Here is a 22,914-nt window from a genome sequence, read left to right on the forward strand (position 1 = left end):
CAAATTATTTCATTTTTTGATTCACAGTAATTCTCAGCCTATTACACCGCAGCAGAAGAACTGCCATCTTACAAAAAGAAAGGTGTCATTTTCAAATGAGAGATTAGTCTCTTTCCTACATTTCAAGTGACAATATTAACCCTATGTCCGTTGGTTTTGGATGTAATAATGCAATAAAATAATTGACCCTGCAAAGCATATATTGCATACAAAAAGTTTCATTTTAGATTCTGCTTCTTATAATGCCTTTGAAAGTTTACATATCAAAATACTTTTAGGCACTATGTTTAGAGTAAAATTCCTTCAAAAACCAAAATCAGAATTCCAAGCTTACAATCAAATTAAAGAAATGAAAGCAGCATTGCTTCTTTCAAGTTTTGCTGTTGTTCTCTCCTATGATTGCAGAAACTGAATCCAACTAGTTTTTGTGCTGATCTGGGTGAGGAGCTGGATGTGCCATTTGGTTTGAGGTCCCTTGCAAAGAGTGACAGTCTGGCACCCTGTTTAATGCATTTGACAGTATCCATTTCTCATTGAGTCCTTCTAGCAAGTAGGTCTCTAAACTGTGAATGGCTTGGCCTGTATCAGGCTGAACACACTGCTCTGCCTCCTTACCAGAGTGCTTTGGGAAATAACTGTGGGGTTTAGCAAGTGGATATAAGGCAAAGTCCCTCCAGTTAGATAGCAAATGGTATTTGACACCACACTGCCATTAGCAATACAGTGATTTAGCAGCAGTTTCTTTATTCTCAGTATAGCTGTTTCCATGTAGTGGAAAGCAAAGTGAGAAAGATTACATCTTGTAATGATCTCCAAAGAAAGATGGGTAGTCTGTAATTTCAAATGCCTTTACAGTCAAGTTATATCTCTAAATATTATCTGGAAACATACCCATTAGTGGAGCACAGCTGTGTAACTACTTAAACAATATCAACACTATGTTAAAAGAATCGCTAAATAGAGAAGTTTGCTACCTGTAAAGAATCGCTTATTTGACATTTGTCTTTAGAGTTGAAAAACACAGGCTTTTGACTGCCATTTTATTTGTCACTTGAGTTGTAATTAGTAAATATCTGACTGGTAGTAGGTATTTCATTGGTTAATGACTTTTCAGTTACTGTCATTGCTAGGTTGGGAGGTAAGTCCACAGAGTCACAGAATGATTTGGGTTGGAAGATCATCTAGCTCCAACCCACCTAATTTCTGTAGTAACAAACCATGACAGTAAGTCTCAACAAATAATAATGGAATGATACAGAATTCTTCAGAACTTTCAATTTTGCTGCTAATGAATCAGTACTCTTAAGACATAGCAATAAAATAGATTTAATTTTTTAATCTAATGAAGGGACATTTTTTCATTAGGACTGAGTGACAGCTGTTGTGAATGTCAGTTACCTGATGAAATGGGAAAGCTTTCCTGTTACCCATTAATAACCTCTGCTCCAGTTCCAGTCCATGACTGTTTTAGTTGGGTTGGTTTTTTTTTTTTGTTTTGTTTTGTTTTTGTTTTGTTTTGTTTTGTTTTATATGGAGTAGACTTCTCCCTTATCACCTCAGTGTTGTTTGAATGCTTCTAAAGAGTGGTGAGAAGTGCCCGATACATTTTATTCAGATTTCTAACAGATATAACCAGAGTTTCTTCTCCAAATTTACCAAGAATGATAAATAATCACAGACAGAGGAGAAAAGAGGTAGTAGAAAGAGACTGAATTTAAAATACAGCGTGACTGCTCCTTAAAATTATGCTCAATTTTCAAGCTTGAATTTGAGAATGTAAATATTCCAAGGAATGTTTCAGACACAAATTATTTAAACGAATAAAAATTACATGTTTTTTTACTGGTTTTATGCAAGGGCAGTGCTCCCTGGGAATGATTTTATGAGCCATACTATTAAATTTGATTTATACTTCAAATCAATTTTTGAGCCTGAGCTGCTTTCTGCAAGCTGAGTGTTAAAGTATGCCTCTGTAAAGCAGAGGTGGCTGTGCTCTGACCCCCTCTGCTCCAGAACTAATAAATAAGGTAAGACACAGTAGGAATACCCTCACACTTCAAGGATTATTTTTTCTACATCGAAAATCAGATTTTCTTATATACTTCATACTCCTCAGCAGAGTGGAGTTATCAGTGTTAAAAAGGACTAAAGAAATTAAGATGAGGGTACAGAGCTAATGTTTTTCAGGGTGATTTTTGTTCAGAATGCATACAACTGCAAAAATATCAGCGTTCATAATAGCATCTACAAAATTCTGACAGATGAGATCACTGTGATTCCCATTTAATTCCGGGCTTCTAGCAAAGACAAAACTCTGTGCCATTATCTCTTGTGAGGGCAGGCTGAGGGAGCTGGGCATGGTCAGCCTTGAGAAGACTGAGACAGGATCTAATCAGTCAGTCAGTATCTGAAGGGGGGTGTCAGAGCATGGACCAGGCTCTGCTCAGTGCTGCTGAGCAGTGGGCAAGAGGCAACAGGCAGAAACTGATGCACGGAAATTCCACTTACACAAGAGGAAGAACTTGACAGTGCAGGTGACCAAGCACTGGCACAGATTGCCCAGTGAGGTTCTGCAGTCTCCCTCACTGGAGATATTCAGGGGCCATCCTGTGCCATGGGCTGTGGGATGACCCTTCCTGAGCAGGGAGGTTGGACCAGATGACCCACTGCAGTCCCTCTTCCCACCTTCCCCATTCTGTGATTCTGTGATTATTCTTTTAAAAGAAAACTTTATATCAGTTATAAAAATAATAATATAAAAATTTTTACCTATTAGTTAGAGATTGACCCATTTTCAACAGTCACAAGCCAAGATCAAATTATCTAGCTTTTAAATTTGGTTTGTTTTTTTCAGATTTTGCATTCATGTTCTTCAAGAACATCAAGAAGAATATCTGTGGGTAGTTTAGAGAGAAAAAAGCAACAATCTGTGTGCTATAGTTTGGGGGGTGGGGGTGGGTTGGTTTTTGTTAACTTTTGTACATATTTATAATGACAAAAATGCACATGATTACTAACCATGAAAGTCAATTTAGTTTCACATTGATTTCCAGACACTGGAAAAAATTTCATAGAAATTACCTCTTAAGGGCAACAAGGTGTGCAACCAGAACACCCCTCCCAGGAGGGTAGCAGCAGTTTGCATCATCACAGCACTGTAAGAGTGTTCTGGTAAACCAAACACCTCATCTGCAATTTTAATATTAATTTGATTTAAAAGGCTGAACTAGAAGGGTCAGCATTATATGTAACTTGAAGAAGAACTGGAGCTTGATTTTAAAATATATTTGTGTTTTAAAGACATTAGAAACATTCAGTAACTATATTATCTATACATAGCTTCTATCTATCACTGACTTTAAAATAATTCTTTGACATATAGTATTCAGTTAGTTTTCAGTTAGGTCTGTATTTATAGAAAGCTCCCAGTGCCTACAAAATTCTTTCTGGAAGTTATCACTATTTTTCCTTTGGTATTCTTGTTTTCTGTAAATCACCATCACTCCTTAAATTATTCTTCTCTATGTGGAGCATTTATGCTGTTTGGTACAAATTCTCCCAGGGACAATTTTTTTTTACATCAAACCACAGCAGCAGAGAAGTGGAGCAGAAGGCCTCCCTGTGTACTTGAACTGCAAACTTGGTGCTGCTCAACTCCTATTTTAGACAGGTGACAACAATCCTACTGAATGGATCCCTCACTTCAGACACCTCAGCACTTCATGCAGAACCTCTCTGCCCTGAGAGCTGTCTTCTGAGAGGTGAAATTCAGTCGTTTGGGTTTTTGTTGTTAATGGTTTGCTTTGGGGTTTTTTTAATGTGCATTTTGCACTTTTTAAAAGGGTTTTTTAAGCTTAAGAAAGACTTTTCTGCAGGCCTGTCTCAATTTTCAGAAAGAAAAAGATGGACATGAAGAAGGACAAGAATAGAGTGTTGCAAATAGACCCCAAACCCAGTGTGCGACCTCAGATCTTATTATTTGCTGCTATTCAGATAAAAATTTACAATTGTGCTGAAATTTTGCTTCTCAAAGGCTTTCTCTGTTTAACATTTCAGAAGCATATTCAAGGTTTACTACAACATCTATTTATCTATTATTAGGCAGTTCTGAAACTTTCAGCTTCTGCAGTATTTCTAAAGGACTTCTGTGTTAAGAAGGAATTGAACTATCTGAAGAAACAGTCCACTGATTTGAGATGCACTGCTGTGAAGGAGTTCTAAAACTAGGCCACTTTTCACTCTTTATGACTGGTATTTAAGCCCAAAATTACTAACATTGACTGCACAATCCTGGGGCACATAAGGAGTAAAAAACCAAATAGGAAACATATGGCATATCTGAAAATACATAGGGGATTTTTTTATTTTCCAGTGTACCCAGGGAAGCCACTTTTCTGCTTTGATGCAATACAAATAAGTGATTTTAAGAGCAGTTTTGTATCCCATAGAATAAAAAAGCATCTTTACAATCACTGCAGTTTTATAAGTGTATGTAAAAGTATACAGGATGTACTTTGACAGTGATTAAGAAATATAAAAGAAATAAAAAGGCACTTCCTTCTGCAGTGTTTTAAAATATAAGAATTGTTACTACAAATGTTTTCAAGAAAGAGCTTTGGTAGCTGTCTTTAGGGATGCTGGCTACGTGAACAGAACCAATCCACAGCCCTGAGTAAAGCTTCTAAATCTAGGACACAGAATGGGTTTAAAATACACCTTTACATTTCTCTATCAGCTTTTGTTAGAAGAGGAAAAGTTCTGCTGTGGATCCTATTTGCATCAACTGTGTGGGATACCTGATATTCCCCAAGAATTATGCAAGTTCTTTGGACTGTAAAGGTAGAACTCATTAATTCAGCTGTGAAGTTATATTTTGTTCATGAAGGCATAAAGCCTCACTTTGCCAGGGTAAGGGCAAGCTGGTGTGAGGAAGGAAGGTGCAGTATCCTACTGCTGCTGCCTACAGCAATGATGGTGAGATACTGTAAATTGTAATGCTTTTACTACAGACACTTCCAGAAGCCACAGAGAAGGACTTCATAATTTACTGCAGTATTATTCAGTGAGGCATAAATGCAGCATAAATTGAAGAATAATGTTGTCACTGCTGTTTAAATCTCCAGTAACTCACTTGAGCTCACCATCATTTTAACTGAATCCTTATGCCCTGTACTGCCCACCAGAGCTGCAGGCAGCAGCTTTGGGTTCAAAATTTGGAAAGAATTGGAATGCAAAGACTGCAACTAACCTTGGCAGTTTAGTCTCCCCTAATATAAATATCACCAGAAATAAGTTCAAAAAACATCTGTGAAAGAAGAAGGAAAGAACTGCTTCTGGCATTTAACAGAAGAAAGTGCAGGTTAACTCTTGGTTATTTTTTGCCCATTTTGCCATGGTTTGCATGGGGGAAAATAAAGCAGGAGTCTTTCCAACACATGCCTTTATTACAGTGTACAATGGTGATTTTGAAAGAGAAAAAAATTCTGTGCGTTTGCAAATTATTTCAAAGCACCAAAATACACATGGTTTGAGCTTATTCAGGAAACATTTTGTAAGGCAAACTGTATTACTTTGTTTCTAGAACTGTTTTTTTTTTTTTTAGAGCATTTAATAGGATAGTTTCCATGGCAATGTGAACTGAACAGATTGTTCACTGACTTCAGTACATTTCTATTAAACATCTTTTCTCTGTAGTTAGGCCTGCCTTTCCAGCTCTTTCCTGTCGTTGGATGCTTAGTCGTTTTGCCTTTTTGCAGATATCCCTCAACTAGATTGGACTCCACCTTTAACAAACACGAGTGTTGAGAGAACAGAGTTTTACAACCATTCTCTGAGTATCCTCTCATTTTCTTTTCTATCCCATGTTCCTGTTTCATTCAGTTTCCCTGTATAACCAGAATCTGTAATTCAAATTGATACCACTTTCTATCAGAGAAATGGACACTACAGAAATGTTCAGCATTAAAAGCCCAAATGGCTTCTGGATACTCTTGGTCATTTTCCTAAGACCTGTAATGTTTAATGCTGCACAGTATAGCTGAATAAAACTGCTGTTACACCAGAAGTTCCTTATGTTCTCAAGTAAAAAGAAAGCGCATGATTAATATATGACCTTCTAATCTGACTACTTGAAGAATTTAATTAATGTTTATTTGATTTTGAAAGGTACCTTTAGAAGTCTGAATGAAAATTTCTCCTGCTAATGAAGGTGTGCAGTTTGCTCTCTGTGGTATTGTTATGCTAACCCAAAGTATTGTGTCCAAAGGGTTAAATAAATTGCTTGGACTGAATCTTCAGAGTAAGGGAAAGGGAGTCAAAACAAAGTGACAACTGATAGGAAACACAGTAAACTGAGGAAAATGGTCTTTGGTTTAATCCACAGAGCTTTAGTTAAATGAGGCTTTCACTTTGCTCATCAGTTTTATTAATATTTGTGTTCTGCCTCTGCATTGAAAAGAATCTCAGGAACTTTTCATTATGTCTCTTGAATATTTAAGTTTCAAGCTATGCTAATCAGTCAAGCTGGAAATATTGTTATAGTCTTGGTACCAATGGAGTCTGTTTTGCATCAGTTCACTAAAAGCTTTCCTCCTGCTCTCCTAAAGCCTGGATTCTTCAGTGCTTTGGACAGAAAACTTCACTGAGCTGTAAAACAAATTGTAACTACATGGCAAAAACTTTTAATTGAGAGCCTGTTTCCTCTTGTTAGAATGAGTAAGTGTCTTTCAGGGCTTTCTTCCTCCACTTGATTTTGGTTTTGCTTGTGAATTTTTCAAGTGAGCTGTCACATTTCTAATTATAAAACATTCTGAACTTGCAGCAAAGATTGGGTTATTCTTTTTTTCCCCCTTTTTTTTACATCTACCTTTCCTAGGTCAATGATACCTGGGGGAGAGGCGGGGGGGCAAGAAAAAAGGCAATCTCTTCTTTGCACCTAATTGAATCAGTAAATGCAGTATGACACTGCAAGGGCATAGAAATCTCTCAGTTATGAACTGCTAACTCTCTGAAAGGCACAAAAATGCGTTTCCATGTTCTGTCGATGTGAGGGTGGTGAGGCAGTGGAACAGGTTGTCCACAGAAACTGTGGATGTCTCATCTCTGGAAGCATTCAAGGCCAGGTTGAGTCAGTCTCTGAGCAACCGGGTCTAGTCGAAAGTGTTCCTACCCATGGCAGGGAAGCTGGAACCAAATGATTCTTCACATCCCTCCCAACCCAAACCATTCTATGAAATCTGTGACCTCCTGTTCCAAATATTACTAGAGGCTAAATATATTTTTGAGGATTTTACTTCAAGTTGACCTGATTTTCACATTTCCCAAATTCTAAAGTTGTCTAAGCACTTATACAGCAATGTATCCCTTCTCCAGTTGCCTGATGGTGTGTATTAACTTTTCCTTTAATTACTTTAAATATTCCTCAGGCTGGCTAAGGTTGTCCCGAAAGGCTTGTTTTCATGAGAAAATAATTGGATGCTCTTTTCTTCTGGACCTCTTTGATAGGATTCACTGATGCCAATTCTTCAGTACTCCCTTTTGGCCTGAAAGCACTTGAAATAAGCCAAATGGTGGGTTTCTAATTAAAAATACAATAGTTAAAAATAAAAACTTTCTGATCTCTAGAAACAAGTGGGCATTATATTGACAGTCTCTCTGGCAAAGTTGAGAAATTGAATGGCAAGTATAAATGAACACAGTGAGCATTAAAAACCTTTATCACACTTGAGATTATTCCAGCAGCAAACAATCCTTATCAGACCAGACACTAGTCATGACAGCAAGTTCTGCAAATTGTGAATACTCTTCAAAGTTGCAGCATTCAAAAATGCCTGGCCCAAAATATATTCTTGAAGTCTTAATATGGCTTAAAATATCTGAAACTAACCACGTTACTTTGCTTTTATGTTATCCAATCAAGTCATGAGTAGTGTAATCATTATTCCAGACAAGGCTGTAGAGATTGCTAAGACATGAAATCTTGGCTGGTTGTTCTACAAGGCATTCTCAATAAGAGGTACTATCTCCTTCATTTATTTACTTATTTCTGTTTTTCAGAAGAATGCATTTCTAAGTAATTCTAAAAACTTATACTATTCCTTTTATAATACAGGATATCACAGATCTGAGACTAGAGTAGAAAAATAGTTATTAATGATTTGGAGAAAAAAATGGTGGTTTAATTATTTTTTTAAAGGATATTTCCCTCCTGCCTTTCAGTGCTGTAGGGACTTAGTGATTATAAGTGTTCTAGCTCTTGAAGTATTCATGCACAGCCAGTAGAAAACAATCAGCTTAGTTTTCATTTAGTTACATAAATTTAATTGAACGATCATTTATAAAATGTACAATTCAAAGCTCAAGCTTTCTCCGAGTTGTTTTTAAATCAATTTCCCCTGCAAATTCTTCCAGAGAAAACCAGATCTTAATTTGGACTAGTGTTGCTTTGCACTGTTTCAATGAGAGGTATCAGGTGTTTCTGGGAGCACTTGGCCCTCCTACATGAGCCAAGGACTCCACCAGTGCCTGGAACCACACCACTCGATCTCCTTGCTCCTGGCTACCAGTAGGAGACATTATTCTGGAAGAAGTAATGTATATCTGAGGAATTCAGATGGTTTTTTGGTTTAGTTTACTCTGGAGATTTTCCTGGCTCATTCCAAAAATGAGAAAATGCAAAAGTATCTGTGTGAATCCATTTCAGCTGCACCAAGGCACCCATTGCCAGATGTGGCTTTGTCTTCTGTGTGACCCCCAATTCCTCTTGTTCACTGACTAGCAAGATGTTCCCCTAAAATTCAGCCATTTTTAGCAGCTCAGCTGTGTAAGGTTGCTTGGAAACCAGCCTTCTTATCCCCCACATTCTCGTGACAGATTTCCTATGCAATAACATCACTGCATGACACATTTGTATCCAGACACACATTCTTTTTCCACTTGAGATTCTCTGAGTAAAGGTTGTTGATGCTTCACACAATTCGTAAACAGCATGTGGCAAATCACTGGAGTATTAAATCACTGCCACAGTCAAAATGAGCTCAAGTTTTGAATGTGAGCAGTTCCTCACTACTGAATTTAGTTATTGATCTTTCCTTCCTGAGAATAATTCCTCATTTTGTTTTTCAGACCAGACAGCTAGGTGGTATTATGACTTCATGGTAATCTCCATTCCCTTTTTTGCTTCTGTATGTAATACTTGTTTCCATAATTTCAAATTGGTTGCAATTGCTTTCTCCTTTATATTTTCTTTATATTTCTACAAGGCATTTCATATAAACTATGTGTATATTTATTTATTAGTAATAGAAATCTTTATTTTAAAAAATGTTACAAAAAAGTATCAAGATACCAACTTGCAGTTGAAGTGAATTGGTGTCAGCCACTTTATACAGCTGGACTGATGGGGTTTTAGTACTGTTTTAGCTTCATTTCTCCTTCTTTATTAACAATATTGCACTCTTGCCAAAATGGCGATGGTTAGTTTAGCAAAATAATGAGAAAAGCAAACTGCCACATCTGGCAGAAGGAATACTTGCCAATGACAAAAACAATAAGGTCCCATCATAGTCTTATTCAATCTCATGTGAGAATCACATTCATTCAAAACTGCAGTGCTTTTATGGATGGTGTAATGTATCATCAATGAACTATATAGTTTGAAATTATTATGATATGAGTATAATTTTCATTTTATTTTATTTTGTAACTATAAAACTTGTGGCTATTATGTAAACATTATGAACCAAGAGTATAATTTCTTTAGTATGTACTCTTCCAAAAGAACCTATTTTAAATGTGATTAAAATGCAAAATTTAATATCAAAATAGCCAAACATAATATAGATATAGATTCTGCTTTATAGACCTAATCCCCTAAAAAATAAAGTACAGTACAAACAAAGATAATGGGAAATTTAGAAGTTTCCTGGGCAGAGAATGTTTTAAGAAGGGTTTATGAAAGAATGGGATTTAAAAGGGGATGTGGAGACAGAGGAAAGCCGCCTCCTTGAAAAACAGCCAAGCTGAAATAACTGAGCCAAAAAAAAACAGTAAAGGGATCTAAAAATTAAAATAAATGAATGGAGCTAGAACGTATAACATTTTGCAGGTGAGGATAAAGTGTTGCCTTGAATACTGTGAAAGAAAACCAATGAATGATTCAATCATAATGAAAATTCAGTTTTGTTGGCCCTCATTTTGTCACTAGCTTTGAAATGTCACAAGAAAAGATATCTTCTGCAAGTAATGAGAAAAGAGGTGAGAACATTTGCAACTGCATTTTGTTGAATGACAACAGAAACACAAATTAGCATTCTGTGCCAAGCTGCTTACAAATCTAGAGACATGTTTGTGGTACTCATGAAGAAAATACAAGCAGAGTCATGCAAAAGTGGAAGACAGGAAGCAAAACATACAAAACCACCACCCTTAAGGAGGGTGGTGTGACAGACATATGGCTTTAATTTTATTTTATACTTTTTAATTCTAACTCATTCTTTTAATGCTTATCCACAGCACAGTAACAAGGCACAACCCTTATCCTTAGCACAGCATCCAAGCCTCAGGAACCTCCCATGCTTCAGTTTGTGCCCATTGCCTCTTGTCCAGTCACTGGGCACCAGAAAATGCCTGGATCCATTTGCTCTGCATCCTCCCTTCAGAATTCTGTACACTTTGATGAGTTGCCCCTGAGCTGTCTCTTTTCCCCACTGAACACTCAGGTCTCTCAGCCTTTCCTTGTAAGAGAGATGACCCAGTCCCTTAATTATCTTAGTGGTCCTTTGCTGGATTTTTTAAAGTATCTCCATATGATGTATTATTAAATCCAGAACTGGACAGTAATCCAGATGTGACCTTACCAGTGTGGATATGAAAGGGGAAAGATATATATAAACTTTTTTATAATTTCTCTCTCTGGCATTCTTCCTATATACAAGGAGAACTCTTAGCACCATTTAGTTTTTAGATGTGGATTGAACAGGATCAGTAGAAAGGCTGGTTTCAACATACTGTAAGGCTTTGTTGTTTTTTATTCTTAAAAACATTTTTTCATAGGGAGAACATTTGATTTGGCTGTAGTTATATTTCACACTTCTTATAATATCATACTGCTCTTTTGAAAAGTTTTGCTTCTTCTTAAATATACAGCAGACTTACAGTGCATTTTAGCAATTCTATTTGTCACATTTGCCAACGTTTTTAAATTTATGGAGAAAACTCAGCAACACACAGTAATGGAAGATACAGGCTCTTAATATTACAATAATATTAATTCTTTTTTCCTAAACAGCTTATGTTATGTTACTTCTGTTATGTTACTTATATTGCACTTAAGAATCCATTTGCCCTATCCTTAAAGTGCTATCACCTTGTTTAGACAAATTTTATAGCACAGTATATATAAACTAGAAAACTGTCTAGAGAGAAGCCATATACACAGAAAAATTACCTGGTCTTCAAAGTCAAATTCTGTATAAACAGCATCTCCGGAATCCATAATCAGACTGCAATCAAGTTCGTTTGACCCTAAAATAGGAAAGAAAATTAGAATTCAGAAATGGATTAAAAACTTTCACTTTATTTTATAATTTTATATTTTATACTATTTCCAATTGTCTGTATCTGTGCAAAAACTGTGATCCAAGGAACCAACCATTCAGGTTTGCTGGAGCACCCAGGTGAATGGTATTTCATTAGCAAAGCCTTTAAAACTTCCATAAAAGCTACTGCAGGTCTTAATAAGGAAGGGCTGTGCTAAATGGTAAATTGTTTTGGCTTGATTGCATATTTATTAGGCAGGGTGTTCTGCATGCCATGACTTGCAATTTTAAATTTCCACACTCAAGGGAGAATACAAACCAGTTTAAGAAAGAGAAAGGAAATACTAATTTCTGATTAGCAGGTAAGGGTCCTTGAGTGGTGTTGATAGGGCACCAAAGCAGCAGCATGCTTCCAGCAGCAATTGTCTCCATTTCCATCCTCTTCTACCCCTTCCCAAGGAGACTGTGAGGCTCTGCCCCTTCTCCTTGTCATCTTCCTGTGGCAGGACCAGGAAGAATGCAGTCTCTTGCCCTTGGGATGACAAAATCCAATTGCTGAGAAGCCTTGACCTGGCTGAGCTTTACAGTTTAGCTTCAGCTGAACTACTGAAGGTGCAGGACAACAGAAACTGAGCTTGATATTTCAAGAAGTCATGTAGGGAAGGAGTCATTGCTAAACCACAGTGGGAGGATAAACCACCAATAATGTTTCTACATAAACATAGGAAGGCTGTAATACAGTCATCATATACTGGCACTGTCACCCCATTCAGATTATGTCAATCCTGGGCAATAAAGAAGGAAATTGTCTCCTAGGTCCTCCAGATGGTGCAGTCCTAAACCAAATACTGTCAATAAGCATGAGACTATAGAAGTCACTCTCACAGCATTAGTAAAATGAGAGTAACAAAAATATTGTAATGATACACAGAAACCTAAAAATCATAACCAGCTGGCCACAGATGAGTCCAACCACTCACTTCATGTGGGGAGCCACAGGTAACACCAGGGGAAGGGTAAGCTGTGTTTTGTTTCCTCATGTCCTCAGTGAAACAAGATCACTAATAAAGAAAACAACCCCCCCCTTCCTGGGTTACAGGTGTCTCTGCTATGATGTTCCTGCAAGCACTGGCTCTGGGGGTACATAGTTTTAAGCCTATTGCTGACCTGGAGTTGTTTTCTCACCATTAGAGTTGTTTGTATGGGTGGCTTGCTGTAACAAGCACTATCAATAACAGATTTTGCAGTTCAGTTTGTGCCAGATGCATTTATATATTATCTGTGTTTGTTTGCTTTTGAAGTTTACACAGTAATAATCTATGTGGGTGGTGAAGTAAATGTCCCTGACAGAGAGAATAGAGGAGAGGAGCTGGATGTCATGATGACCAAAAACTGTATCTGCATGGTACAAATGATGATTCCAGGGTGTCATAGTTCGCAATCCATATCACAATTACTGCCAAATTAACCTTCAATTTAACTTTCTGGACTACATAAGAGATACCAGGGAAAGACCTGCATCTACCATCTGATGATGATTTTGTCTTGATTCCTCACTCCCCTGCCCCCATCCCCAGTGCTCATATATAGTTTTTCAGATTGCTACAGAGAAATTACAGAAAGGAGTTATACTCCTTGCAAGACAGTGTCACATGTACACACACAGCATGTTCTCTGGCATATATACTTTATGGTCTTTTGAAAATACCTTTCTCTAAAAGATATATGCAAGGAAATAGATTTCCAGCTGCTGAAAGAATCTTAATTTTTTGATTTATCTTATACAGCTGACATCTCACTCTTAACACCGTGTCATTGTTGATAATATAATTTAACTAAGTCTCAGTTGTCACTGGCACTGGCCTACTCTGACACATCAATCACTTCTAAAGGCACTTGTTGGCACTTTATTAAAGGCACTTGATTAACTGTCACTTAACTACCAAGAGCAGTACATATTCTTAGCTAGAAACATTAGTATGAAATATGGTGCTGCAAACTTAAATGTAAAGGTCAGGCTGAAAATGAATACTCATGCATAATGTATCTTAAGTGATAAAAGCCATAATGGTTATACAATTTTAATATTGTCAAGCATCTTAAAACCTTTTTTCCTTGAATTAGAATACTGGTGTCCTTGGAAAAGCATAGCTTCTTCCTAGGATATATTCAAGAAAAATTGAAATCAGTCTTTTCTTTCATGGTTTAATGAAAACTAACAAACCCCATAACCATCTATCACTGAACAATGCTCAGACTTCTTTACCCTTCTCAAATTGCCTAAAGACAAACCCATGAGAAATGAATTGAAGCAAACAGCTACTCCCAAGACAAGATAAAGTAATTAAGGGACATAGCAGAGTTCTTGCAATATCTCTGGTGCAGCATGTGCAGTTTGCTATGCTCCAGCTCAGTTTGTTGTTGGAGGGAGCATATTTTGCTAAGGCTGGACTAAATCTTCCTAAAACAGGTCTTGCAGGGGAGAACAATGAGCTCTTTAACTATGGCTTGTAGGCAGGCAGCAGAGGCACACCAGGGGGCCCCTTGGCAAGGCACCGGCACTTGGGAATCCTGCTCTAGGCAGATCTCCAGACAAGGCTAAAGCCAAAGGGAGAGCCTTGGAAAGTGCATAATTCAAAACTCAGCTCAAAACTCAGGTTTTCTAAATGAGAGTTTAAATTGGGAACATTTTATGTAAAACCTGTGCCAATGTTTATCTACCAAAGGTGAAATACACAATGTCGTCTTAAGGAAAAAAGAAGGACTGGTTAAAGTGTTTGGAAGCAAACATGCCCTGCTACTTTCAATGATGTGCAGGCTGCACATCTCATGTCTGACAATAAAACAGTTGATTATTAATAAGATTTATTTCCTTTTCTGAGCAAGTTGCATTGGTTTTCTTTTGCTAAGTTGGTACCATGAGAACTAGGCTATAAAAACAATTCATACTTGTCTATTAGGAGGAAAGGCTTACAGTTTGATTTGTCTTAATTCCTTCAGAAGGTTGTCCCATTCCACCAAATAATCTCTTGGCTTAAATAAGCTCTTGGTTAACTTGGAGCCTTCCTGTGCTTATATGAACCTTTAGGAAGTGATCTGAGTAACTTTATCAATTGCAAAGGGGGAAACTCAAGTTAAAAATTTATGAAAGCCCATGGAAGTTCTACTGCCATGGAGAAATAACTTGCCAGCACCTGATCTGAAAAGGTACCCTCAGGGCTTAAAATATATTTCCTTGATTGCATGACTAAACTTAAGGCAAGGGAGATCTGGTCACTTTCATGTGCCCTGCGTTTTCCTTAGAGGAAAAAAGAGAGGATTTTGTTAGGTGCAGTGCTGCACATTTAAAAAATAAAGCAGTTGAAAGTTTTTATTAAATCCCCATTAACTGAATCATCAGGTCTCTGGGGAGGAACAGGCTGAAATACAAAAAAGCAGACAGCTAGAATGCAATCCCTTTTTTTTGCCATGTTTTGTGTCTTGACACTGAAGGCATCTTTCATGAAAATTTGTCTTGTGAGGAATCCAAGAGGATCCAGTGACACAGCACAGTGGGACAAGGTTAATTAAAGGTGGCTGCAGTTGTACAAGGATGTGCTGACAGGTGCTACCCCTGCCAAGTCTGATAGTCAGGGACAGTGACAGCCCTGCACCAGAGGGGTGCATGGCTGTGCTCAGTCCCTTCCTTCACCATGAGGCTGTATTTTATGTTTTACGCTGTATTTTACATAATGTCTGTTGCTCCTAAGCTGAATTGCACAATATTGATCATGGAAAGCTGAGAGAGTGTGGCTGCCACAGGCAGGCGTGTAATTCCTCAAAGCCTAGGGGATCATGGCTGTAAAGTCTTTGGTCCTATAAAACATTTCAGTGTTTTAAGCCTGGGTTCATGGCCCTTTCTCTGAAAATGTGTTCATCCTTAAGTTGTCACGAATGCAAATGTCAAGCATTGCTTTTTCACAGTTCACTAAATTAATTTATACAATGAAAATAGACTGTACTGATCTGTCTAAATTTATCTGCAGTTGACTTCACTTCCCATCACAAGGTAGCTATGACCCATCATGCAAATTAATTAAGTCTGCTCCTTGGACCATTTGTGTTTAGCAAATCAGCTAATGATTTTCCAATCTTTGCTTAAATACATTACTTATTTTGAATCCTGCTAGCAATTCTATTCAATATGGTTCATTGGCTCAAATATGCCCATATTCATATTTTAACAATGATAGTATTCACACAGTTCAGCACTGACTGTCATAAAAGCAATCTCAGCCTATCCCCTGAAATATACTGCTTCTCCTAATAACATGTTTAAACTCAATAAAATAAAAATGCCTTTTTATGTTATGGAACATGCTCTGAAGCACCATCTAATAACTCAATTAATACATGTTGCATATAAGCATTTGGGCAAGACAAATGCTTAGAAGATAAATTTCAAGTGGACTATTATAGAAATAATTTGTTGAAGCACTCATTAGCATTAGAATGATTACATTTTAATTTTCCTCTCGGTAAGATGCTTCTAATACAAATTTTATTGCAACCTTACGCTGTTGAGTTTCATGACAGGTTGTTGCTCTTGGCAACGATCTTAATATGTTGTAGAAGGCAACAATGAGAACATTTTATTCTCATCTATAAACATTTTAGTTGTTTTCTTTTGGTACATATTGTTACAAAGTTGATTACAACTGAATTTTACAGGTATAACATGAATTAGATTGATGTGGAGGCATGAAAATACTAGAAATACTATGCTTATGTTAGCTACAAGGAACTACAGTATATTGCAATATAACTAATAAGATTAGGAGACAAGAAGTGAGGTCAAGACATGCTGGAATTGCAACCTCTAGAAATTAAACACCTGATCTCATAGAAACTCTCAGAGAACCCTCAAATCTTCTTATTATTATCAGTGCTCAAAGTAGGCATTAATTAGGTGAATGTGGCATGGCATCTGCTCATAGCTATCCAATTATTTTGGTGAGGGATTTATTAAATAGATCAGACTTTCGAGGAACTGACTGGAACTCATCAGGAATCACAAACAGTTAGTGCAAATTGCTTAGCTCTTGTCAAGCTGTTTGTCAGAGCTTGCACCTTTATGACACTTCTTTCCTCTTCCTCCTGTCCAGAATTTAAATCAGTTAGGGAGTACAGAGGCAATTATCAACACAATGTTATACACTGGGAATGCCATTTTAGGTTTGGGATCAACCTCTTGCCTCTATGAATAAGGCTAAGCACAAAACAAATGTGTGCCACCTAAGAGAGAAAGAAAGTCATCTTTATTCCTGTGCCTCCTATCTCAAGGGTGACCTCTAGATTCCTGTGGGCTTTTTAGCTGATGCACTTCTTGTAATTCTCATCATCCTCCCAACCCCAACTCCCCTTGCATTCACTGCCCTCACCCTCCCCACCTTGGTACTTCATCTTTATCTCATTTAGAACATTATCCAAATTTTCTTTTTCTGTGCTGGTTCAGAAGACATTTATGACATCATCTACATAGTAATCCTAGCAGTTGATTAGAAAAACAGCCAGGGATGCCATTGTAAAAGGAAGAAGTTGTGAAGTTACCAAGGAACATTCCTCTGCTGCCCTCAAGCAAAACATTTCTGACAGATGTTACGGATTTTCAGTGCTTTGATTTTTAGTTTCAATTCTTTTACAGTTCTTTGTCTCTCAAAGGCTTTACTTTGAAGATATTCAAGCTTCAGTAAGCATAAATAATAAATAAACAAATAAATCCCCAAACACTTGACTTACATTCACACAACAATTATTAGGGAGGAAGTATGATCATTAATCTCACAGGACTGATTTTCTGGTGAACACCAAGGTATCACTGAACTGAAACAGCTGACAACTGAAACTGAGAACTTACATGATTTTTGTATTAATAGTATAGCTTAGTGAACTTGCCACAGTATTTCAGTGTTAATTTGTAGATAAACAAGTTGTTGGATAAGCTATACGAAGATTCCAAATATAAAGAGATTTTTTTGTCCCCAGTTGTGCAAATGTTTGAGGTCAGTCAAGACTGCTACAGTATCTATATCCAAATTTGAAGAATATGAAAGAGGCATCCCAATGTCAAATGCAGTACAATGAATATGGCTCTTCAAATCTTATATTAACTCACCTGCTGCAATCTCTTTATTTGCAAACAGTTTATTGTCAACTGCTGAACTTATGTCAGAGAACACTTCATCCTCATCTCTGTCTGCATCAAACTAAAAAGAAAAAACAGAAAAAAGTTGGCAATCAGGCACTGCTTACTACTTGGCTGAACATCAATGTGTATTGTGACTTCTCACCCCAAGCCTTCCTGATAGGAACCTTTCTATTTTAAAGTGTGCAGTCCATTGCTTTAGCTATGAATAATTTAAATTTTGACTTTAATTTTGTAAAGTTTTTTCTAGGCTCTGTCTGACAGGTTTCTTTTTATGGCCAGGTGACTGTGGCAGGGGGAAGTTCTGCTACAGTAACATGCTTGACAGTGGGTTTGTGATTTTCCTTATTTTATTTATCAAATTTTATTTATTTAGATCATGACATATTCACATAGATGAGCCTACTATAAATACCAATATATGGAGTTTTCTGACTGGTACTAGAAATGGAGTTTGAGAGTCTGACCTGAAGACCACTCAGAAGTTCATCCTGCAGCAGTCACTATCTGTCTGGGCAGACATTTATCTAATCTTGCAAAATTCTTCTCCATTTAGTGTTTGCCATAACTCAAAGCTTTTAAAAAAATCTAAAGCAGAAATTTGTTTGTGTTTACCTGTTAGAGGGATTACACTTTAACTTGTGTCAAAACCAAGGCTTGTAGAAGGATAGGTTTTAAATAAAGCTGGTTAAATAACATCTGTTAATAAAATAAAACTTTTGGGCAATTTATTATCAATATACAAGAAGTAGCTTTGGAATGTCCTTGTTGATAGGAAAAGAGTGCTCCTATTGTATGCCAGAGAAGACGTGTATCATCTTTGTGGGTATGTGTATGCATAAAACCCAGTAAATTGTAATCAGGTTGTGTCTGATTATTGTGTAGGTCACACCACACTTGAAGAGATGACAGACTTGCTTTCTCATTAATAGCATTCCTCTGAATAATCTAGTTCACCACAAGAAAACACTTGATCAATCTCAAAATGTTCTAAAGGTTCCAAGAATTTGAAACACCAACTTTCCTATTCAAAGAACACCAGCTGTGCTTCAGCATTCTGAAAAGTCTGGGCTTTGTAATGAAAGCTTATATTGTCACCCAAAGAAAACCAATTATTTGAAGCTTGCACATAGATTCAGTATTCCCCTCACAAAATGAGAATTGTAATACCCTGAGCCACAGGAAGGCAAGGTTGCTTCCATGGAAAAATTATTTTTGAAAGAAACTAAGTAACCTTGTGAATTCTGTACTTCACTGAAATGCTAAATATTTTAAAATTAAATCCTTTGGTAGTTAGTGGAGGCTTGAATAAAAGATAAACAGTACTCAAACAATCCTAGTCACGCAGAAAAAACAGCAGTAAAACTTGTATTTTTAGCAGAACCTGTCTAAATCCATAGGTTGCTTTCCTTACTGAAAACAAATCCCTACTGGCTTCAATACATAGCTATTTGCAACTACGTCACCTAGAGGTATTTTAATGGATGTCTCAGTTTAATTATAGTCAAGGCTTATGTTTTATAGAAGGGTAACTTTATTAAACATTAACTGTATTGTTGTCTGCATTGATATATTCTTTACCAGTGATGCAGGAAGAAGCAAAGTATTTTTTCCCTGTGTGGCCAAAGGGGTTTGAGGTCTGGCCTTATTTTATGGCATGTCCCTCCATGGGGCACAATTGGTGTTTTTGTTCTATGCTGTCTCTGTTTTGTTGGGGCAGGAAAAGATTAGGGAGGACCTCAGTGGATAAGAGCATCCCATTTCTTTAGGAAACCAATCTAAATCTCTGAAAGGTTTCACAAACCTTCCTAAAGTATATTGGGGGGTTGTACTTGGTTTTATTTTTTTAAATAAACTATGACTGGCTTAATGATGAATTATCTGGAAAATTTATCTCATTTTCACATGAGCATTGTTGAATTGCAGAGCCTGTCATTGGCATGGAGTTAAATAAAAATGATGAAAAATATTTTCTAGATCTTCTGTATTGTAAATAATCGCCCTAGGAAATGCAGGTGGTTGTTGCTGCTGGCAGAGAGAAAATTATTGTTTCTAAATAAGCACCAAACAAATCCCAGCCAACAGAAGGAGCTCCACAGAAAAATTATCTATGTATTGAAAGTTGCAAATCTCACTGGTCCATGATGATAAATGGAGGTTTGGTAGTACCATGTATTGAGTTAAAGAAAGAAGAGCAGAATTTTCTCCTCACAACTGTCAGGGGGCAAACATCAAAGAAGCCGCAGTTAATTAGAATTTTGGCTGAAGGTGTCATTCAGTCTGGCACTGCCCCTTAGGGACTGTTTCACCTCCAATGAAACTGCTGGTTTTTGCAGGTGGTTTATCTAAAACATTCCCAAAATAGGGGGAGATGCTACTAGCCTTTCAAAGTGGAGTACAGGAAAGCTAGTAAGAAATCTGATTGCAGCAGACTTGCTGGGGAGTTCTTGTTTGTGCAGCATGAAATAAAGTTAGAAATTGAGAAAGCATTAAAAAACCCACAAGCAAACTTGTAGTTAAATAACATTTACAACAGTAGATTAAAATGTCCTCTACTTTAGGACATGGTAGATGTCAATTAAAAGAAAATAAGCCATGTCCAAATTAAACATAACATAATATTGTAGTGTTTGGCACAGGGGTGAAAGCTCCTGGATGCTCAAGGCAGTTCCAGTAGCCACAGCTGATCAACTGGAGGGGCTTCAGACAGGCTATAACAATGATCTTTTTCCTGTACCTTTCCATGGGAAAGAAAAAATTTAGAAGTTATTACATCCAGAAGACAAAATTGTAGGATGCAATAATGAAGAGCAAGTGAGACAAATTCAGAATGGAAGCAAACAGCAAAACTTTTATTGACGTCACTGTCTTTGGTGATGTCTTTAGATTCCCCATTATTTGAAAATTTTAGATTATTCCTTAAAAGAAAAATATTAATAAAATTAAAATAGTATCTAATTCAGGAAGTCTGCAGTATTGCTCTATGTAGCCAGAGCTGTCACTTTGGGCTTCATAATCCATAAACCAGATCCATGGAAGTGAAACAAAATTGTTGTTTAGAAAGTGGAAAAATTACCCATACATTATCACCTGCAGTGAGGATCAATTTTTTCTTAAATAAAAAACAAAGGTTAATCTGCAAAAAAGAGAACATGGCTTCTTGTACCATGGTTTTCCCACACTTTTAAGAGATATCTAGTGTAGAAGCCAGATTGCACCACTGTCCCTGAAGTGTTGGTATTTTTGGTTGAAAAGTTGGCAATCCTAGTAAAATAAGGAGAGTCATAAGACTGAGCAAGTCATAATGATTTTCAGCAGCTACAAATGTGATGAGAACACACTGTTATTATTCATCCTGATTTAGGCAGGGATTTGCTCCTGAAGGATTGAAAATAAATAAGAACTGGTTCTATTTTACCCTTGGTAATACTAAAAGGTGAAGTGAGACACACTGTTGAGGCATAGGTGCTGCTTTACCGTTTTTGGACACCCACACAGAAATTCCTTCATTATTGTTGATCCATCCCTAGTTTGCTTCTCTTAATAATGACAATTGACTTGTGCAGTTAATTCTACAGAGAGTGGAAAAATCAAAAGAAAAACACCAGCAACATGGGAAGACAGCAAATATGTGAAGAAAAATATATAAGGTAGTATAATGGGATGGGGGGTGAGAAAATTAGTTGAAGACTTGTTCAGGAAAACCAATAAGCAGAGGCACTGAAATGAAGCTGGAATGTGCAGACTGGGAGTTCAGGGAACTATTATAATAGTAATAATAGTATAATATAATATATTATATAATAAATAGTATAATATAATACTATTATAAAGTATTTTTAGTGACCCACTTAAACAAAACCAAAAAACTTTCAAAACACCACAAAACAGCAGGATGAGGACATAGGGGAGAGATATTTCACTCTAATCCATCCTCTATTTCTAATATTTTCATTCTTTTCCATCAAATACTCCGAAATCTCAGATTCATTTTTATATTATATTTTACCACATACACAAAAAAACCTACAACTGAAATTACACTAGAGCTCACCAATTATTTTTAAACATTATGCAATTAGCAGAGGTCACAAATTGGTATCAGACAGAAATTTAGAACAAAACTGAACTGGAGATATTAACACCATTATTACAATCCTAAGGAAATGTGCTGGGTTATCTAAAATAAGCCTCTTAGCGCCTTATTTTTTTTTTACTGCAGGAGTTCCAAAGAGGATTCATAAATAATTGTAGAGTCCTCCTACGTGTATCATTAGTTTCTCAAGTTTCACTTGTACCTAAGGATCTATTGCTGTCAGGGCTACTTGTAAACAAGCATGGGGGTAAATGTTCTCCAGCTCTGAGTGGAGCTGACAGTTCTGCATCAACTGCTGGTAGCTTTTCTGTATCCCAAACTCATTTACTCAAAATAGTTGCAATTCAAAGCCACTAATTTTTTATTTGGTTCTATTTTTCTATTCACAGACCCCTTTGTATTAATTTGGCAGTCCATAAACAATGAAATTACTACAAAACACAGGCTTGTGGTTTTTTGTGGTTTTTTTTGTGGTTTTTTTTTAATGGTTTTGTTTTATTTTGTTTTGTTTGTTCTTAAAGTGATTTTCTCTTATTTCATGCTAAACTCAACAACACAGTGCCACAGCACACAAGTGCGGAGGTGCTGTGGCAGTTTCCCTCCCCTCACAGTAAAACTGCTAAGCCAGCTTCCATACCTTGGAATACTGAACAGAGCAACAGCAAGGAAATGGTAACTCTCACCTGAAGAAACAACAGTGGCAGAAGTAATAGCCTGTCTTTGTACATTTATGTGAAGTAATAGCTTTTGATAGGTAGACAGAGGGAGAACTTCTGTCTTTATGCTGTGATCATTTGAGCAACACCCTGACTTACAGCAGTTTTCAGCTGATAATAATGAGCGCCTCGGGCAATGTGGTGGCAAGAGATGATGGGAAAGACAAGGTGCAATTACAGGCCCTTGTAGAGCAGAAAGCAGACAAACTGAAGGAGAGTTGGATGTGACTGGGGATGAGGGGAGAAATCAATAATTTGGTGGCAAGGTAACAGAAAATTAATGGGCTTGAGAGGATGAAGCAATTGCTTGTTTAATAGGGAAGCTGATGGTGCCACAGAGAGGGTTTGGAACACACACATTTTTCATAACACTAACATACA

The 22,914-nt window shown here is 36.9% G+C and overlaps 1 protein-coding gene across 1 annotated transcript in view; it reads right to left on the minus strand.

Annotated features, from left to right (window-relative positions):
• AK5 (adenylate kinase 5) overlaps positions 1-22,914 on the minus strand; it is an 83,499-nt gene that overhangs the window by 25,669 nt on the left and 34,916 nt on the right. The window contains exons 7-8 of the mRNA XM_039711348.1: positions 17,692-17,782; positions 11,447-11,523 (exon numbers count right to left, since the gene is read on the minus strand). Of these exons, the coding sequence (XP_039567282.1) occupies positions 11,447-11,523; positions 17,692-17,782 (168 nt within the window). The remainder of the gene's footprint in view (positions 1-11,446; positions 11,524-17,691; positions 17,783-22,914) is intronic.

This window comes from Passer montanus, unplaced genomic scaffold (genome assembly GCF_014805655.1).
Source record: "Passer montanus isolate IOZ18808 unplaced genomic scaffold, ASM1480565v1 scaffold25, whole genome shotgun sequence".
Taxonomy (NCBI): Eukaryota; Metazoa; Chordata; class Aves; order Passeriformes; family Passeridae; genus Passer; species Passer montanus.